This window comes from Plectrocnemia conspersa, unplaced genomic scaffold (genome assembly GCF_051122295.1).
Source record: "Plectrocnemia conspersa isolate PC_06_02 unplaced genomic scaffold, ASM5112229v1 ptg000011l, whole genome shotgun sequence".
In the NCBI taxonomy this organism is placed as follows: Eukaryota; Metazoa; Arthropoda; class Insecta; order Trichoptera; family Polycentropodidae; genus Plectrocnemia; species Plectrocnemia conspersa.
Genome location: NW_028277175.1, coordinates 4,104,712 through 4,121,152, shown reverse-complemented (window position 1 = coordinate 4,121,152; position 16,441 = coordinate 4,104,712). Strand labels below are relative to the sequence as shown.

The window sequence follows — 16,441 nt, the reverse complement described above, 5'->3', positions numbered from 1 at the left end:
TTACACCTGACTGGTATGTGTTAAAATGAATCTAAATAATTGTTTAAAGAATAAAAAAAATAGTAAGCTCGCTTTTTCTATTAAATATTGGTCCAAGGGTTGCAATGACGGCAAGTCCTTTAGAGTTCCAAAATATGTTTAATAAATTTAAGCTTGAAGTCCAGGTGTTTAACGCTTGTGCTTTGTCTACGTTTTGTGAATTGTAAACCAAATATTATTTTTCGTACAGGTTTTAATAATAGAAATTAATATAATAGATAGCCCAATATGTGTCATGTAATCAATGTTATGATTTGTATCTGTCTAAGAAATAAGTTCTTATAAGGAAAAAATATTCAATTGAAATGATTGTTTAGTTTTATGTATAGTGCGTTGATGTAGTTTTATTACTATAGTAGACTTCAGATTAAGAAGTGGTTTTCTATCTCCTGAAAAGTCGTTTAACACGGATAAGGCAAACTTTGATATAATCCACCTCATTTGTTTTTGCGTCGAAAGCTAGACCCTTAAAAGCGGGTGCGCTTTAATTAAATTCGCGCCCCTTAAATCAATCCCGAGAATCCAATAAGGGTGTCCCGGATACCGCATATTGGAATCGTGCGAAATTTCGCAATTTCATACCTCGACAGGTATTGCATCCGAGAAATACTCCGCGTGCACTGGGGAAAAACAAATATACAATATACAACAAGTATACATTTTAAAGTTTCAAGTAAGGTTTCCTATGACGTATTGTCGCTGTGCATTGCGATTAATACCCTCTGTATTGCCTTGCTGTATTATTACGTAACCTAATTTCCGCATATCTGACGTACGTATAATTACAAGGAAGTCTGTAGTGGAGGGTGTTGTTACGCGATTCTTCCACCATCTATCTTTATACATCTATCCTAGTATAATGGTTAAGCACCTTCGGATGCTTTCACCGCGATCGTTACCGTAATTCAGACGATCGCATCTTACTCTCTCGAAGCTCACCTTTCTAATTTGGATTAAAGTTCAAAGTTTTTGGAATGGCTCCAAACGACTTGTTTGTAACCGTTACGTATTATTGGCTAATTAGGCGATTCTGTCATAATGTAGATTTATTATAATATTTTAACCCTTTCACCGCAGATGTCAGCGGTTAAAATAAACCGCTGTGCTTTTATAGGTGTCATCAAGAAAATCGCCAGTACTCATTGGGCACCTAAATGTGTCATAATTGAGCAAAATAATATGGCTATTTAGTATAATTTAAGGCTGTAAATCATCTGAATTTATTGAACCAAAATATTAAAAAAATATGGCATGAATAGGTTCATATTAACAAATTTCGAAATGATGTGCAAAAATATCAGTCGCGGTGAAAAGGTTAAAATTATGCATATATGTAATAAAATCAATGAACTATTTTACTTATGACTAACTTCAGTGTGTTCTGTGAGCTTATTATATTATTTTATCAACGCAATCAATTCATATGTATGACGCATTATAAAATTTCAATCATCATGCGTGAGTTCAAAAGCCAGATGATATCTGCTTAAGAAATGAAACATATAAAAGTAATATGTTCATTTTATCTTCTTCTAAGGGAGGGCAAAAGTTTTTTTTATATTTTTATTTCATTAAAATACATAGTATTTCATTGAATGATATGCATTTTTGTTACCAAATTCAAAGGGATCAGTGTTTACAATCCACGTCAAAAGCAGTGGAGTAACATGAGACTTCATATTAAGCGTTCATGTTAATAAATGAGAATCGAATGTTTTATGGATTGTATAATCCAAGTTGTTTCAGCGCACTTTTTTGCAAAGATATTTAAGCACTGACCCTGTCTTTTGTATTTTTTATCGACCTTTTAGTGCATTTGTTTGGAAAGTGTGCCTTAAATAATCAACATTATTTTATGTATTTAAATTATATTAATTCACAGTACTTGATCGTTTGAAAATATCTTGTTAGACAGTATATGCGTGAGAGTAATTTTAAAATCGGCATTATATAGAATATTAAATCTTGGGTTCGGTACCTGTGTTCACTTATTCGGCGAATATTTACAGGTACTGATTTTTTTTTAATAAACTTAATTTCAATGCTTTGAAACTGTTCATGGATAAGGTTTAATTGAATGAAACGATTCAGTAAATTTGTGTTATGGACTCTAACGAATATTTATGATAAAGGGTGGAACCAGACTATTTGTTATTGTTTTTTTAGCACTAACTTTTTAGCGTCCGAAATATTTGCAAAAGAAAAAATGGCCTGCGGATTAAGTTTAGTTGGACAGCGCTACTCTATAGTTTTTTTTTACATATTTGTATAAAACTTATATTATTAATTAATTAGTCGCAGAGGAAACGCTCAGTTATCTAGTGTTCCACGCATTGGAGTTCGCCGATAACAGCGTGGAGAGAGAGGGATCTCTTTTGAGCTTGAATTCCCAAGCTCTTGAGAGGAAGTAAACTCTATTGCCTGCACTACACTCTGGAAGTTGTCCAAACTGAAGTTACAACTGAAGTCGGCCGAGACCTACGACTTCGAGTAAGCGACCACACTGTCGCAAATTTCATATGCCGTCCGGACGGCGGCCGTGAATGACGTCCGGACGGCGACTTCTGTCACGTACAACCGGCATATTTGCGCGTGATCGAAAAATGTGCGAATAATTTCAATTTTTAAATTGTCATATTATTAAAATTACGCTACTGATAATTATAAAAGTTTGTGTGAGCACTCACTAATACAATATCAGTGAAAACTTTTCGGTCGTAAATATTCAATTTACGCAAAATCTTTGTCGGCTTTTGCAAAATGCCATAAGGTATAAAAATGTTACTTCAGAATACGAACACCACATCTGTGACTATCCTAGAATTTGTCGCCATCGATTCTAAATAAGAATTCGTTATGGTGTGACATTTATATTAACCGATCTAGGAAAATATATTAGGATATTCGAAACGATTTTTTTTAAACAAAATCAAGTACCACTAATTATTTTTTAATTATTTAATTGTATATGAAAAAAAATATAATAACTACATCTGTTAGAATAATATATTATCAAAAATATAATAAATCCCTTTTGGTGCCCTAAAATATTCAAAGATGTCAGTAAGAGTCTGTTGAAGTCCCCGATAAGCATGTGGTATTATAACTTTACCACGTGACTACGATGCAGCGCTCGACATGCGTGTTAACCATAGAACGCCTACGCGCATACTGAAATTGAACCGAGTTACTCATTCTATCTCAGTTTGCGAAACACCATATCATTATCTCTCTCACTCTCGTCACTTAACACGCAAGAGATCGAAAGGGGAAGTATCTCACCGCTCGCGCTCGAAATAGCAGCTCCGACTTCGGTCCTTTTGCCGACAATGTTCGGAAGCGCTCGAAGCTGGCTAAGTCGACTGAATTACCCTCACTATTCTTCCCGTTCTCGGTAGCCTCGGACAACTTCCGAGAGATTTTAGAGCGGGCAGAACCGAACTCGACCGAAGTAACCCACTATATTCTCCGTCCTTGGCCAACCTTGGCTAACTTCCAGAGTGTAGTGCAGGCATAAGACTACCCAACCGAGGTAGCGTCCTTTGTACTACCAATGACGAGCAAAGCATTGCATTTCGAAAGCAGGTCAAAGGGCTCGGCCCTCAGTCGTCGCCGTCGCAGAGGGTTGCGAGTTGCCGTCACGATTTAATTGCTTTTGACGTGAATTTTTTACTTCTGAGAAGTGGTAATTGTTTTTGCGCCCTCCTATTGCCAAAAATTCGGTTTAAATATACTTTGACCAACAGTTTTGTATCAGAAATTCATAGTAATATCGGTAAGGATAGCGTTAATATTTTTTCAATATGGTGTAATATCCAACTTATTCCCTTATTTTTTTTCTTTCGCTTGTTTTTATCTTAGAGAGTTATAAATTAATTAGTTTTGATAATAACGTCGCTATCTAATTTACAATCACTCAAAACCACAATTTGACTGGTTTTTATTATGTATATTTATGTTGCAAATTCTACTGAATCATTGTTATTTTGAAATATATGTTTTTCCCGTCAGTAATAATGCGTTAATTATTCATGAACTAGGTAAATAAACTCAGACAAAGGCATTTTACATGCAAAGATAGTTTTTCCTTGATATATATTTTTTATCGCGTTTTAAACTTTTTATTATTTTTTTTATAATTGAGAAAATTAACATTTTTCCTATAAAACTCTGTGCAATAGATGATAGAATAACTCTTATTATGTAACTAATAATCCTACTATCCATCTAACTAAGATATCCCATTTATCGCGCCTACGATACCTCTCATGTTTCAACCGCGTTCAACCTTCGATGGTTACTTTACACCTTCCGAAATTATTCAACCGAGTCTGCAAGATTGTCGTTTAACTTTAAACGATATTACCCCAAGAATTTAAATTAATTTCCGCTCTTAATATTTATTAATATACCATTATATAACACATGCTTAAAAAAACATTATTTTTCTTGTGTTTGCACTTGAGGTAGTGACTCAAATATCGAAGAATTTCAGTTTTCTTATTAAACAAACTGGATTATCGTTATCTTCTTATTAAGCTAATATACTTGTATTGTTAGTTTAATTTTAACGTTTAAACCACACTTGTCATTTTCGAGTGAAATTAATTAAAAGTTAAAATATGTTTATTTTAGTTATTTTCAGAATCAAAACATGGCCCTGCGCGTCTTACGTATAAATAGGTACTATTTATAATTATAACTTGGTTTAATTCAAACCGCTCTCTGTTAGCGAGTTGATTTCTATTAAATGAACGACGAGATTAAACCAATTCCATTATTAAGTTTGTTTGAGTTGAAATCCAGCGTGTTTCCATAACATTTTAATCTTCCTCTGTTAAATTGGGTTCAACCGTAATTTAATGATTAAATCTTTCGGTGAAAACTTATAATTGTTGTAGCTTATGTTGCAAATTTACCCTTAAATAACAGCAGTATTATTATTATTATATATATATATATATTTTCGATTCGTCTTTATAGTCATGTAACGCGGTGGAACGGGGTTCCGGCACCTTTTTTATGGTATTTTTATTGTTTCAAAACCAATTGTTACTGAATACACACGCGTAGCGATTGACAATCAGCAGATTTTCTATGCACATTATTGAGCAGACGAACGGCCTTTGCCAGTGAAGAGTTGGCAAGTGCTCCAGTTCTAGACTTTACAGGCAAGAACAGTGGACGCGACTATAACCATCTTCCGGAGCCCACATTTGAAGCTGCTCGAGCACCGAAGGATTGTCTACAAAGCCTTTGAGCGATTTCTAGAAGTGTTTAATTATATAAACACTTCTGCGAGTTGACAAAGAAATGTATCCCAGTGCTCCCAAAATAAAATCTGCGAAACAAGTACAGATAACTGACCGACGTTACCGAGCGTTCCCACTGCGACGGCGCCAACACGATTTTATTGCTTTTGACGTGAATTTTTGCCTTCTGAGAAGTGATAATTATTTTTGCGCTCTCCTTTGACCAAAATTCGATTTTAATATACTTCAACCGATCCTTTTTTATTAGAAGTAATAAGTCCGTTCTATATTTAGATGCACTTAATTCTGAATATAAACCATTATTTTATATTTAAAATGATATGTATGGGCGATAAACATTTTAGCGATTATTTTTGGGCTATAAAATGCTTTCACGATCAATTGACGTGGTGGTAAACTGCTAGCGATTAATTGCTGGCGGTGAATTACAGGCGAACTTCATCCAATCCATGTCAAAAGTAATGTTTGTTCGATTCTAGATTCTAGACCATGGTCTATATACATAGACTTAGTCATATACTATATTTTAAAAAAAATACGTAAAATTTCACTGCATAGATATTTTTTTTTTCAAAAATAAATTTCATTGTTAGTATAAACACTGTTGCAGTATTTATTGTGTTAGTACAAATACGCTGACACAATTTTATTGCTTTTGACGTGGATTTTTGACTTCTGTTTTGACGTGAAATATTTGTATTTGTTCATTTAACTTTAGATTTGTATATTTAAATGATATTTGAATATAATTTTCTTCAGTAAAAAGCTTGACAAGAAGTACGTTCCGGCATATTTTAGTTCAAAAAAAGCCCTGGTATAACCTAACCAATTATTACCAATATATGTTACAATAAAAGGGAAAGTTAAAAGGTGCCATAATCACGCCAGTATGCTATGTTATGCCATCAATGGAATTAAAATGTTAATTACGCGTCTTTACAAATACGTAATATGTGGATTGAATTACTCTTAACGTCAAAAGAATATCAGTTTCCTTTATACTTAGCATTTTCAATGCCACAAGATCAGATTCTTAGAATAGTATGTTTATAATCAATCACGGGAAACTTTGTGTATTTTTTCAAGAGCATTCTATATAAATGTTCTCATTCTTTATATCAGAGATGGGCAAGTTCTTTGATAAGAATAGCCATAATGTTCAAGAATCGCTGAAAATATGTTGCTTTGACTCTGAAGCTTAGCCATCGTTGCTTTATAAAAGTCGATGAAATTAATTTATTAATTTATGACTTAACGCACTTAAGTTTTTGTGGAATCTGACAGTGCACACGTTTATATGTATAATTATTGTATAGTTTTTATTTTTATTAATCTTAAATCACAATAGTCTGAAATGTGCAATATTCCACGCCAATGCATCTGTCTTCTCATATCCTTGTTAGTATTCAATAGATGTCAAAGACGTCGTTGGAAGAACAGCTATTCGTAACTATACATTTTTATCGACTATATTTTGCATTATTTAAATTTGCATACAAATATAGTTGAATAATTTTTAGATGCGATGGACTTATTAAAAAAAATATCAACACTAAAAACATATTTTTAAATAAAAATACATGAAAAAAATGTTAACCAAATAATTGTTTTGCATTGGTTCGACATTTGTTTTTAAGTTGCCGGTGAAATCGTCATAAAACGTCTTCAGAGAAGAATATTCAGCTGATTGTGTAGTACCCAAAGTCAAATGTGGTGGCGGAAGCGGTCTGGGATTTCGTGGCAGCAGCAGTGATAGGAAACCTGTACACTTGCGAGGGTGACAAATATATTTTAATGTTGGAATCCTCTTTAATGGATTCCTACTGGATTTCCAAGCACTGGACATGCTACCATCAGATTCCAGCAAGAAAACGCTTCTTTATATAGCATTTATGTGCAAAATTAAATTGAAATGTTGCCCAACACAATTGCATCCTTGGATTTTTTCGCAAAATTAGCAAACATGTACTAACAAAATTAGTAAACATTATTCAATAATATATTACAGTATAAGACTTTGAATGAATGGATGGTATTTTTTTTATATTTCTTTACAAATTTATAAATATAAAAATAAAAATGACAATACCGGTATTAACTGTTTTTTCTCTCGGTAATACCTCTTTTATTACAATCCCGTACAATAACAGAAAGTGATCTGCACAATAATTGAACACTAAAGTTACTTCAAAATATACAACGGTATTTTGTACGACCGGAACGCGTTCCTGTTTCAATGCAGCCAATGGTTGTTATGTCGATTTAGGTTTTGTCTAATAAGTATGTTTCGTTTCCAAGTTATCATTAGAAGACATTCGATATTAAATAATTTGATAATGTTATTACATGATTTTTTATTAAATTCAACACTTACGTCGCAATGTCTTTCAAAACATAATGAATAAATAAATATGTAATGTTCAATTGATTAACATTTGACGCCAGGGTTGCGCAAACTTGTCAACATCAAAGAAAACCACAAAAAGGCGCTTCGTTTCCTGTTTCCAAACCGATCAATCATAGAGCTTAACTTGTGTGTCTTCCTTCGTAGTGTTTTTCCATTTTCTTTTCTCACGTCTTGCGTTTTGCATGTGACATGTGACGTTTTTTTTGCGCGCAGACTCCAATCGCTCGACGGTGCCAAGGTCAAACGAATTGAATTCTGATTGAAGATGAAGTGTGAAAGAAATAAAAATGTACTTCAATTGGCATTCAATGCACACCAAGTGCAACGTGCCGGATGGTCGTCTTGGCAAACGACGAAGGAGGCGAAAACTGAAGAGCAGTATAAAAACGACCCTAAATTCCGACTCCAAAAAACAATCATAAGTGTGTCAGTTTATTAGCAAAAAAATAACCAAATCCGCTACGCTAACATCCAATCTAGTCCACGTGCAATAATAATATAATGATTAAGATTCACCGTTACAACTCGTAAAATATATCATTCGATACACTCGTAGGTATCATTCACGATTAATGATATAGAATATCAAACTATATATAATCTAACCATTATTTAGATTGCCAAATGAATTAACATTCTTATCAAACCACAAAATATATCAAGATATGTCAGTTTGTAGTAAATCATTTTAGTTTCATGGAATTTAATGATGAGTATGTATAAAAAGAAAGCGATCCTGGGCTCTGGGAAAACAATGATTCCGGGCCTCATGACAAAAATGGAATTTTATGTATTTTTAATATCATAATATAATTTCTTGAATTAATAATAATAGGCACGAGTTAACCCTTTCTATGCTACAAATAAATAAAAAAATTAGCCACCGTTGCGAAATATTTTCTGAAATCATATTTTATGCAAAATATTTTAATTAGGCATTAAAAATATCTACTCATAAAATTTACCTGATAATCAGTCGTGTTTTCTTTACTGCTCAGTGTTGCCATATAGTGAATTTACAGTCCAGGTCAAAAGTAATAAAATCGTGCCATCGCGGTGAAAACGCTCGATTATCAAGCGTTCATAATAAAACTTTTTATAACAATATTACGAGTGAGTATCGAATGAAGAACATCTAAACCAAATTTTGACCAATAGGAGAGCACAAAAAATAATTATCCCTTCTCAGAAGTCAAAAATCCACGTCAAAAGCAATAAAATCGTGCCGTCGCCGTCGCAGTGGGAACGCTCGTTGCCGAGCGTTCCCACTGCGACGGCGCCGACACGATTTTATTGCTTTTGACGTGAATTTTTGTCTTCTGTGAAGTGATAATTGTTTTTGCGCTCTCCTATTGACCAAAATTCGGTTTAAATATACTTTAATCAGCCCTCTTATATTAGCAGTCCATAGTAATATCGGTAAGGATAGCTTTCATATTTTTAAAACATAGTCTAATATCGGCAGGCCTGATGAATCGATGTATAATAAAATTATATATAACACTAATGAATATTATAACGAAAAGTTTATTTAATGGGTATTCAATTATCGGCTTCTTACGTTGTTAATTCGTTTTACTTTAATCTAAATTTAACTGTCAGTTGATGTTTAAAATAAAGTCATGCTTGATTGAGCATATAATGCTTCTAAATTAGTTTCTAGTAATAATGAAATTGTATGTGAGTAAGAGCGGATCTTCATTGCTCAACGTTGCATTCAATAAACATTTTATAATGAGTTGAATATCTTACTATTGTGAATAATAAATCCGCATGAGAAAGAATGGTATAAGACTTTAGCCTAAAGATACTGTTTCGATATAAAGTAGAATATTTTCACTAGGTCTGCTGGCAGCGGTTCGTGAATTCGGACTTTGCGCTCAAAATATTGCACTTTACACTCATAATCTTGCGCTTCGCGCTCGTAACATTGCTTATAACTCAATATTTAACCAAATCATTTTTGTAAGTGTAATTCGTGAATTTTTTGTATTTAAAAATATTTATTATATATTATTCATGACTTTGATGATAGCTAAGAATAGTCGTGTTTTGTACATTTTAGAATAGACATATCAGTAATATTTCATACATCTTTACTATTTATATCTTAGAATATTTCGCTACGCGGCTTAATAATTTATCATATTTTTTGAGTAAAATACTCGAAAAATTTTCATTACACTGCCAAAGATTCGTAGATTAATTAGTGAGAAATTTGTTTTTTTTTTAATGTAAAAAAATAATAGTAAAACATATAAAAAAAATTGCACAATGCAAATAAAATAACAGTAATTTATCTGTAAGTATGACTTTCTAATGCATGCACTACACTCTCTGGAAGTTGGCCAAGGTTGGCCAAGGACGGAGAATATAGTGGGTTACTTCGGTCGAGTTCGGTTCTGTCCGCTCTAAAATCTCTCGGAAGTTGTCCGAGGCTACCGAGAACGGGAGGTAAAATGGGGGTTATACAGTCGACTTGGCCAGCTTCGAGCGCTTCCGAACATTGCCGGCATTATTTTCCGAGTCAAAGGGACCGAAGTCGGAACTGTTCTTTCGAGCGCGAGAGGTGAGATACTATTCCTTTCGCTCTCTCGCGTGTTAAGTGACGAGAGTGAGAGAGATAATGATATGGTGTTTCGCAAACTGAGATAGAACGAGTAACTCGGCTCAATTTCAGTATGCGCGTAGGCGTTCTATGGTTAACACGCATGTCGAGCGCTGCATCGTGGTCACGTGGTCAAGTTATAATACCACATGCTTATCGGGGACTTCAACAGACTCTTACTGACATCTTTGAATATTTAAGGGCACCAAAAGTGATTAATTATATTTTTAATAGTATATTCTTCTAACAGATATCGTTATTATATTTTTTTTCATATAAAGTTAAATAATTAAAAAAGAATTAGTGGTACTTGATTTTGTTAAAAAATCGTTTCAAATATCCTTATATATTTTCCTAGATCGGTTTATATAAATGTCACACCATAACGAATTCTTATTTAGAATCGATGGCGACAAATTCTAGGATAGTCACAGATGTGGTGTTCGTATTCTGAAGTATCATTTTTATGCCTTTTGGCATTTTTCAAAAGCCGACAAAGATTTTGCGTAAATTGAATATTTACGACCGAAAAGTTTTCACTGATATTTTATTGGTTAGTGCCCACACAAACTTTTATAATTATCAGTAGCATAATTTTAATATGACAATTTAAAAATTGCGATTATTTGGCACATTTTTCGATCGCGCGCAAATATGCCGGTTGTATGTAACAGAAGCCGCCGTCAGAACGTTATTCACGGCCGCCGTTCGGACGGCATATGAAATTTGCGACAGTGTGGTCGCTTACTCGAAGTCGTAGGTCTCGGTCGACTTCAGTTGTAACTTCGGTTCGGACAATTTCCAGAGAGTGTAGTGCAGGCATAAGTCATCTTGTTTCAAAATAGCAGTTATTTAAAAAAAGTAAAAAATCGTATTTGCATTAAAAAAAAGTAAAAATTCTATATTTTTTACACATGCAAAAATATTATATATTAAATATAATGATTTTTGTGACCATGAGAGCTAAATAATTTTATTATAATTTTTATAATATAATAAAAAAAATCAGGTATGTTTTTAATAAAATGCCAGTTTTTAAAAATTTGCCCAACATAAATTCAAAAATTAAATAAAGTTTTCAAATTAAAAATATATCTCTATAATCCGTTTCCTTGGTTTAATGTACACATGGATTTGATTAAATAACAGATCTTCAAAATTATGGCGTAATCAGACAAATGTCAATGTTTTTTCTATTTATTTAATTTATATATAATACTTACAGCTATTTATAATTTGCTTCCTCATTCCACAATATTATGAATAAATAAAGCCTAAACATTGTTGAATAAGATTACAATAATTTAAAAACATCAGATAAACCTTCCAAGGTCTAACGTATAATTTAAAGATTAAAGTCGAGAGGAAATCTTGCACATTTAGATTCATATCGTCATACAATCTATGTCCAAATATACGCATTTGCATTCGATGTATTGTTTTGTACCGTCGTTGAAAAACTCTTAATGTTTGCCTTGCAATTCCAGATGGAGGAACCCGATCAGTGTTGCCATTCACGCGCCAGGAACGGACATGAACGGAACGGCGAACACCATTCGTTTCCTGCGAGACTGTACGCATAGTGATCTCGTCAAAACTTATACGACGTTTCACGTATTCTTCAGCAACAAACACATTCCTAAACAAGTATAATTTTTTATATTTATTTTAATGTATACAATTGGATACTGATTGATTTTTATATTTCATTATAGATACCAAACATGAAGAAGCTCCTTCAAGAGCCTTACAACTGTTCGTTACCGGTGCCGTATAAAGTGGAAGCGAACAGTCTGTACAAGACTCAGAAGAAGCTGCTCTATCCCGTCAACGTGGGTAGGAACATAGCGAGGGAATCTGCCCTGACGCATTATGTTTTAGCATCCGATATCGAATTGTATCCGAGTCCGATGTTAGCCGAACGGTTTTTGAACATGATCGCAAGGAACAAGCCGCCGCTGAACAACACGAATCCTAGGGTGTTTCCGATTAGTATTTTTGAAGTGGAACGGAATCAATCGGTTTGTGTAATAACTTTGTGAATTAATTTAATTTTATATTTTAATTTACAATTTCGTCTCTTATTTTAGATACCGTTGAATAAAACCGAATTGATGGCAATGTTAAAAAAGAGTGTAGCGATACCTTTTCATAAGAAAGTTTGTGCCGGATGTCACAATATACCAAAGGGTAAAGAATGGATGCAAGCCAATGAAACGCAGCGTGAGTTATATTTTTATCTTGTTAATATAATATTCACAATCTTCATACACATATTAATATTTGCTATCTGGAAAATCGCTAAGCTTATAACGCTTATACCGTCTTTCACATTAAAATCTCTATGAAGCATCTCGATTACCACTAATTATGGATCAGCTATGATGTAACTAAATGTTTTTGATTGAAATATTTTTATAATATTTAAATTGTTTCAATAATGGTTAAGATCCTTGACCGATTTTATTAATCTGTTTTTGCCGTAGTACTGCGTCACATAAAGGTGAGTTGCACCTTTGTGATTCACGTGATTGATTTAGATGGAGAGATCTGACGGTATCGGTCGATTCGAGTTCAGCTTAGCTTTTATTTATTCAGACTGAAGTGTCAGTGTTTGAATACAACAGTCTCTTTCATTCCTCTGTTTTTCAGGGCTGAATCGACGTTGTTGTCATTGTCTAATACAGATCATATTAGAATGTATAACCGTGTATTGGTAGATTTGCAATCGGTATTATTTTTTAACGGAGTTTAGCGGAGCTATTTGGAAACTGACCCTTTCCTTTGTTCGTTTTTATGTTGATACTTTTAAAACTGTTAATGGATACCGTTTAATGAATGTTCAATGTAAACTATTTTTTTTAAAAGCAGATTTGGTTATTATATGTAGATCGATTAATTTATTATTTTTACATACATATACAGTCGACCCCCCTATAGCATAGAGATTGGAACTTCGTTATAGGAATACTACATTATAGGGGGGACTAGAGACCCTTACAAAATTTGAGGTTAGGTTCTTTCAACTGTATTTTGTGAATTTAACCAAATCAACAAATCAAACTTATTTCCCATTCTTATGTATTAAATGACCTTGTATTTAGTTTGTAAACAAGAATAATTATTTCTTTTAATATGACATAAACAATTGCTTCTTGTGAAGTCATCTTTCTAAATATTCTCCTTCCCATAACTGTTTGATTTGAGTTCAAATGTAATTTTTTTAATAATGCTCAAATTAAAGCATGTTTTTTTCATTGTAAAAAGAGACAAATATTATGTAAGACTATACATTTTTTATTTGTACGTCTGAAAGTGAAATTTGTAAATCGTGAAATTTGTACCTAAGTAAAAAATCACAATAAAATGAAAAACGAGATGTAATAATCACTTTTTATAATATATGACGTGAACAATCGCTTCTGTGGGGTCATCTCTCTGCAGCTTCCCTCTTCACAACTATTTGCTACGTGATATAAAACTCAAAATCTTTGGGATAATTATCAAATAAAACAACGTTTTTCTCTTTGTTTTATTAATATATTATTTGTATCTATATGATAGTAAAATCTACAAAAATTACAATATAATAAAACAGAAGAGGTAAAAATTACTTTTAGAATGACTTATTGTGTGGACACGTGTTATATAGTATTTGCTTAATGCTTATATTATTGTTGTTTCAGATCTTGAAGTGTTCCATATTGGCAAACGAGTTAAACAGTTCATCCATTGGGAACCGATATTTATAGGAACAAACGCCGAACCATTGTACGACGAAAGACTGAGTTGGGAGGGTAAAAGTGATAAAATGACTCAGGTAATTGCCAAAAATATATTATATGTTACAGTTTATCGTATCTATATATTAATTTGTTATGTTATTTCAGGGTTATGTATTGTGCGTGATGGACTATGATTTCATGATACTGAACAACGCTTTTCTCGTGCACCGTCCTGGCATCAAGACGCTGACAAAGGACGACAGGAGGGCACGTTTCGCTGCCAAAACGAATCAATTAATCCGTCGCATCATTTTCCCGGAACTGCAAGTGTTGTACGGCACCAGAAAAGGCTGTGCCGTATGATAAAGGTCTTTATTAGGCTAGAGTGCGTCGATCGTCCTAGTCTAAGACGGTGATTTAGAGACTTTTTTATAATTGCCCTATTCCTAAGTTTATGTAAATATGTATTTATGAATACATAAGTTTGGATAATTGTTTCGTGTAATAACGTGTTTCGTATCAAACCTCGGTCTTTAAACAGCGAGGTTATATGGCGGTTTATGTTTTTTTAAAGTAAGATTCATGAGGAGACCTTTTCTTTTATTTATTAGATTGCATTTGATGTATCTTTATTATAATTATTAGTATTAAATAGAGTGAGTGTGACTGATTTTAAGAAGTTTAGTAGATTTAAAAATGATTTGCCATGAAATAGGTGTCGCGTTGTATTGATAGTTTATTTTCGTTTTTAAGTATGAAACATATTTATTGTGTATACGAATGTTTTAATTTTTTGTTCATAGTTTTATTTAAGTGCATTGAACGGCAATGTTAGTTGCTCAATATGGGTTCTTTATTTGTTGTTTAAATCAGCAAAAAAATCTTAGTATCTATGTATGTACTTCAACGGACATACTATGTCTAAAGTTGATGATTTTATTAGTGTTTTATTAAAGTCTGAGGTCTTGCATTTAGTCAAACGATAATGAAAAACGAATTAATTTCAGAGCTTATATCAAACGATTAAATATATATATATATAAATAGAACATGCATAGCTATATATATATTTTATTATAAACTATTTCTGTTGATTATTTATTATTATGTTAGCAGAAGATTATAGAAATTCATGTGTATTTTTGTGAGCCAACAATTTTACATGTTTAATTCTACGTATATATACAAACATATATGTATACATATTATTTTAAATATATATGTGTATAATGTGACGTGCCTCTATTGTATTATATAAAATATAATTATTTATGTTGTGTTTAAAAAAAAATAATCGTAGTCAGCGGCGAGATGTCAGTTTAACTGACGACATTAAAACACTAGTTATTTTTGTTTCATTTGTTGAATTATGCGCGGGTGGCACATTTAAACCACTTTTAGCACTGATTAGCTACTCTCGAAAGTTCTACTTTTATTTCCATTGTACATGTGATAACAGAATGTTGCTTGAGGCATTTTTTCATTACTCAGTTCACTTATTTTCATATGTCCTTTTCTATGATAGGTGCACAGAGATAGAAGTTTATGTTTCAAAGTCAATATTGCTCTGAATATCGCACCTTTGTATTATTTTTTTATTATCAGTATTTTAGTCATAGCTATTTATGTATTATCTAATTCACATTCTTTATATTTTTTGCCGACCCAAATGTTGTGCTTGTTTCAATGGTGCATGCTGCTGATCTCCATAATATTTTTAGTTGTGGTTTTTATTGTAATTTTTAATACGAAATTTAACTTAAAAATATTTGACATAATGCTGTGTACCTAAATGTGCCTTATGTGTATTATATTATAAAAAAATAGAAAATAAAAATATATATGTCTGAAAAATATTTTATAATTGAAAGTCATGCTGTTACTTTGAAAGATCAATTGTAATTTAAAATTGATTGTATACCAATTTATGATTATATATTATACACAATGAATGTAATAAAAGGGAAGAAATTCACTTCTGAACATTTGATTCATACTTTTTATTTATTTAATCTTATAATAATGATTTTATTGATTAATCATAAAAAATACAAATTTATTTAGACTTTTAAATATGACCATAAATAATTACCATTTTTTTATTATTTAAAAAATATATATGTATATATCGCTTTGCAACTGTCATATTGAGTTTCTTAAAAGGATTGAACAATATCGGTATTACCGGGATTGCCATTATTGTTTTTTTTTATTCACCATGTTTATTGATTAGAAAACCAAAAGCATTTGAATACACCTGTAAGTATTGTTTCGATATATTTAAATTTTTAATTACAATTAATTCTAATTAAACATACTTTCAAGAATTATAAAAAAAATATTTTCGAAAATACGGGCACCAAATCTTTTTTCTTTTGGAACAATAAAT

The 16,441-nt window shown here is 32.2% G+C and overlaps 1 protein-coding gene across 2 annotated transcripts in view; it reads left to right on the top strand.

Moving 5' to 3' along the window:
- Nucleotides 1-16,040, top strand: part of LOC148229158 (beta-1,4-glucuronyltransferase 1-like) — a 90,387-nt gene extending 74,347 nt beyond the window's left edge. For both annotated transcript variants that reach the window (XM_088198490.1, XM_088198492.1), the window contains 5 exons: nt 11,815-11,974; nt 12,043-12,348; nt 12,418-12,550; nt 14,014-14,147; nt 14,218-16,040. In XM_088198490.1, coding sequence (XP_088054616.1) covers nt 11,815-11,974; nt 12,043-12,348; nt 12,418-12,550; nt 14,014-14,147; nt 14,218-14,415 — 931 coding nt within the window. In that variant the 3' untranslated portion in view covers nt 14,416-16,040. The remainder of the gene's footprint in view (nt 1-11,814; nt 11,975-12,042; nt 12,349-12,417; nt 12,551-14,013; nt 14,148-14,217) is intronic.
- The last annotated feature ends 401 nt before the right edge of the window (nt 16,041-16,441 follow it).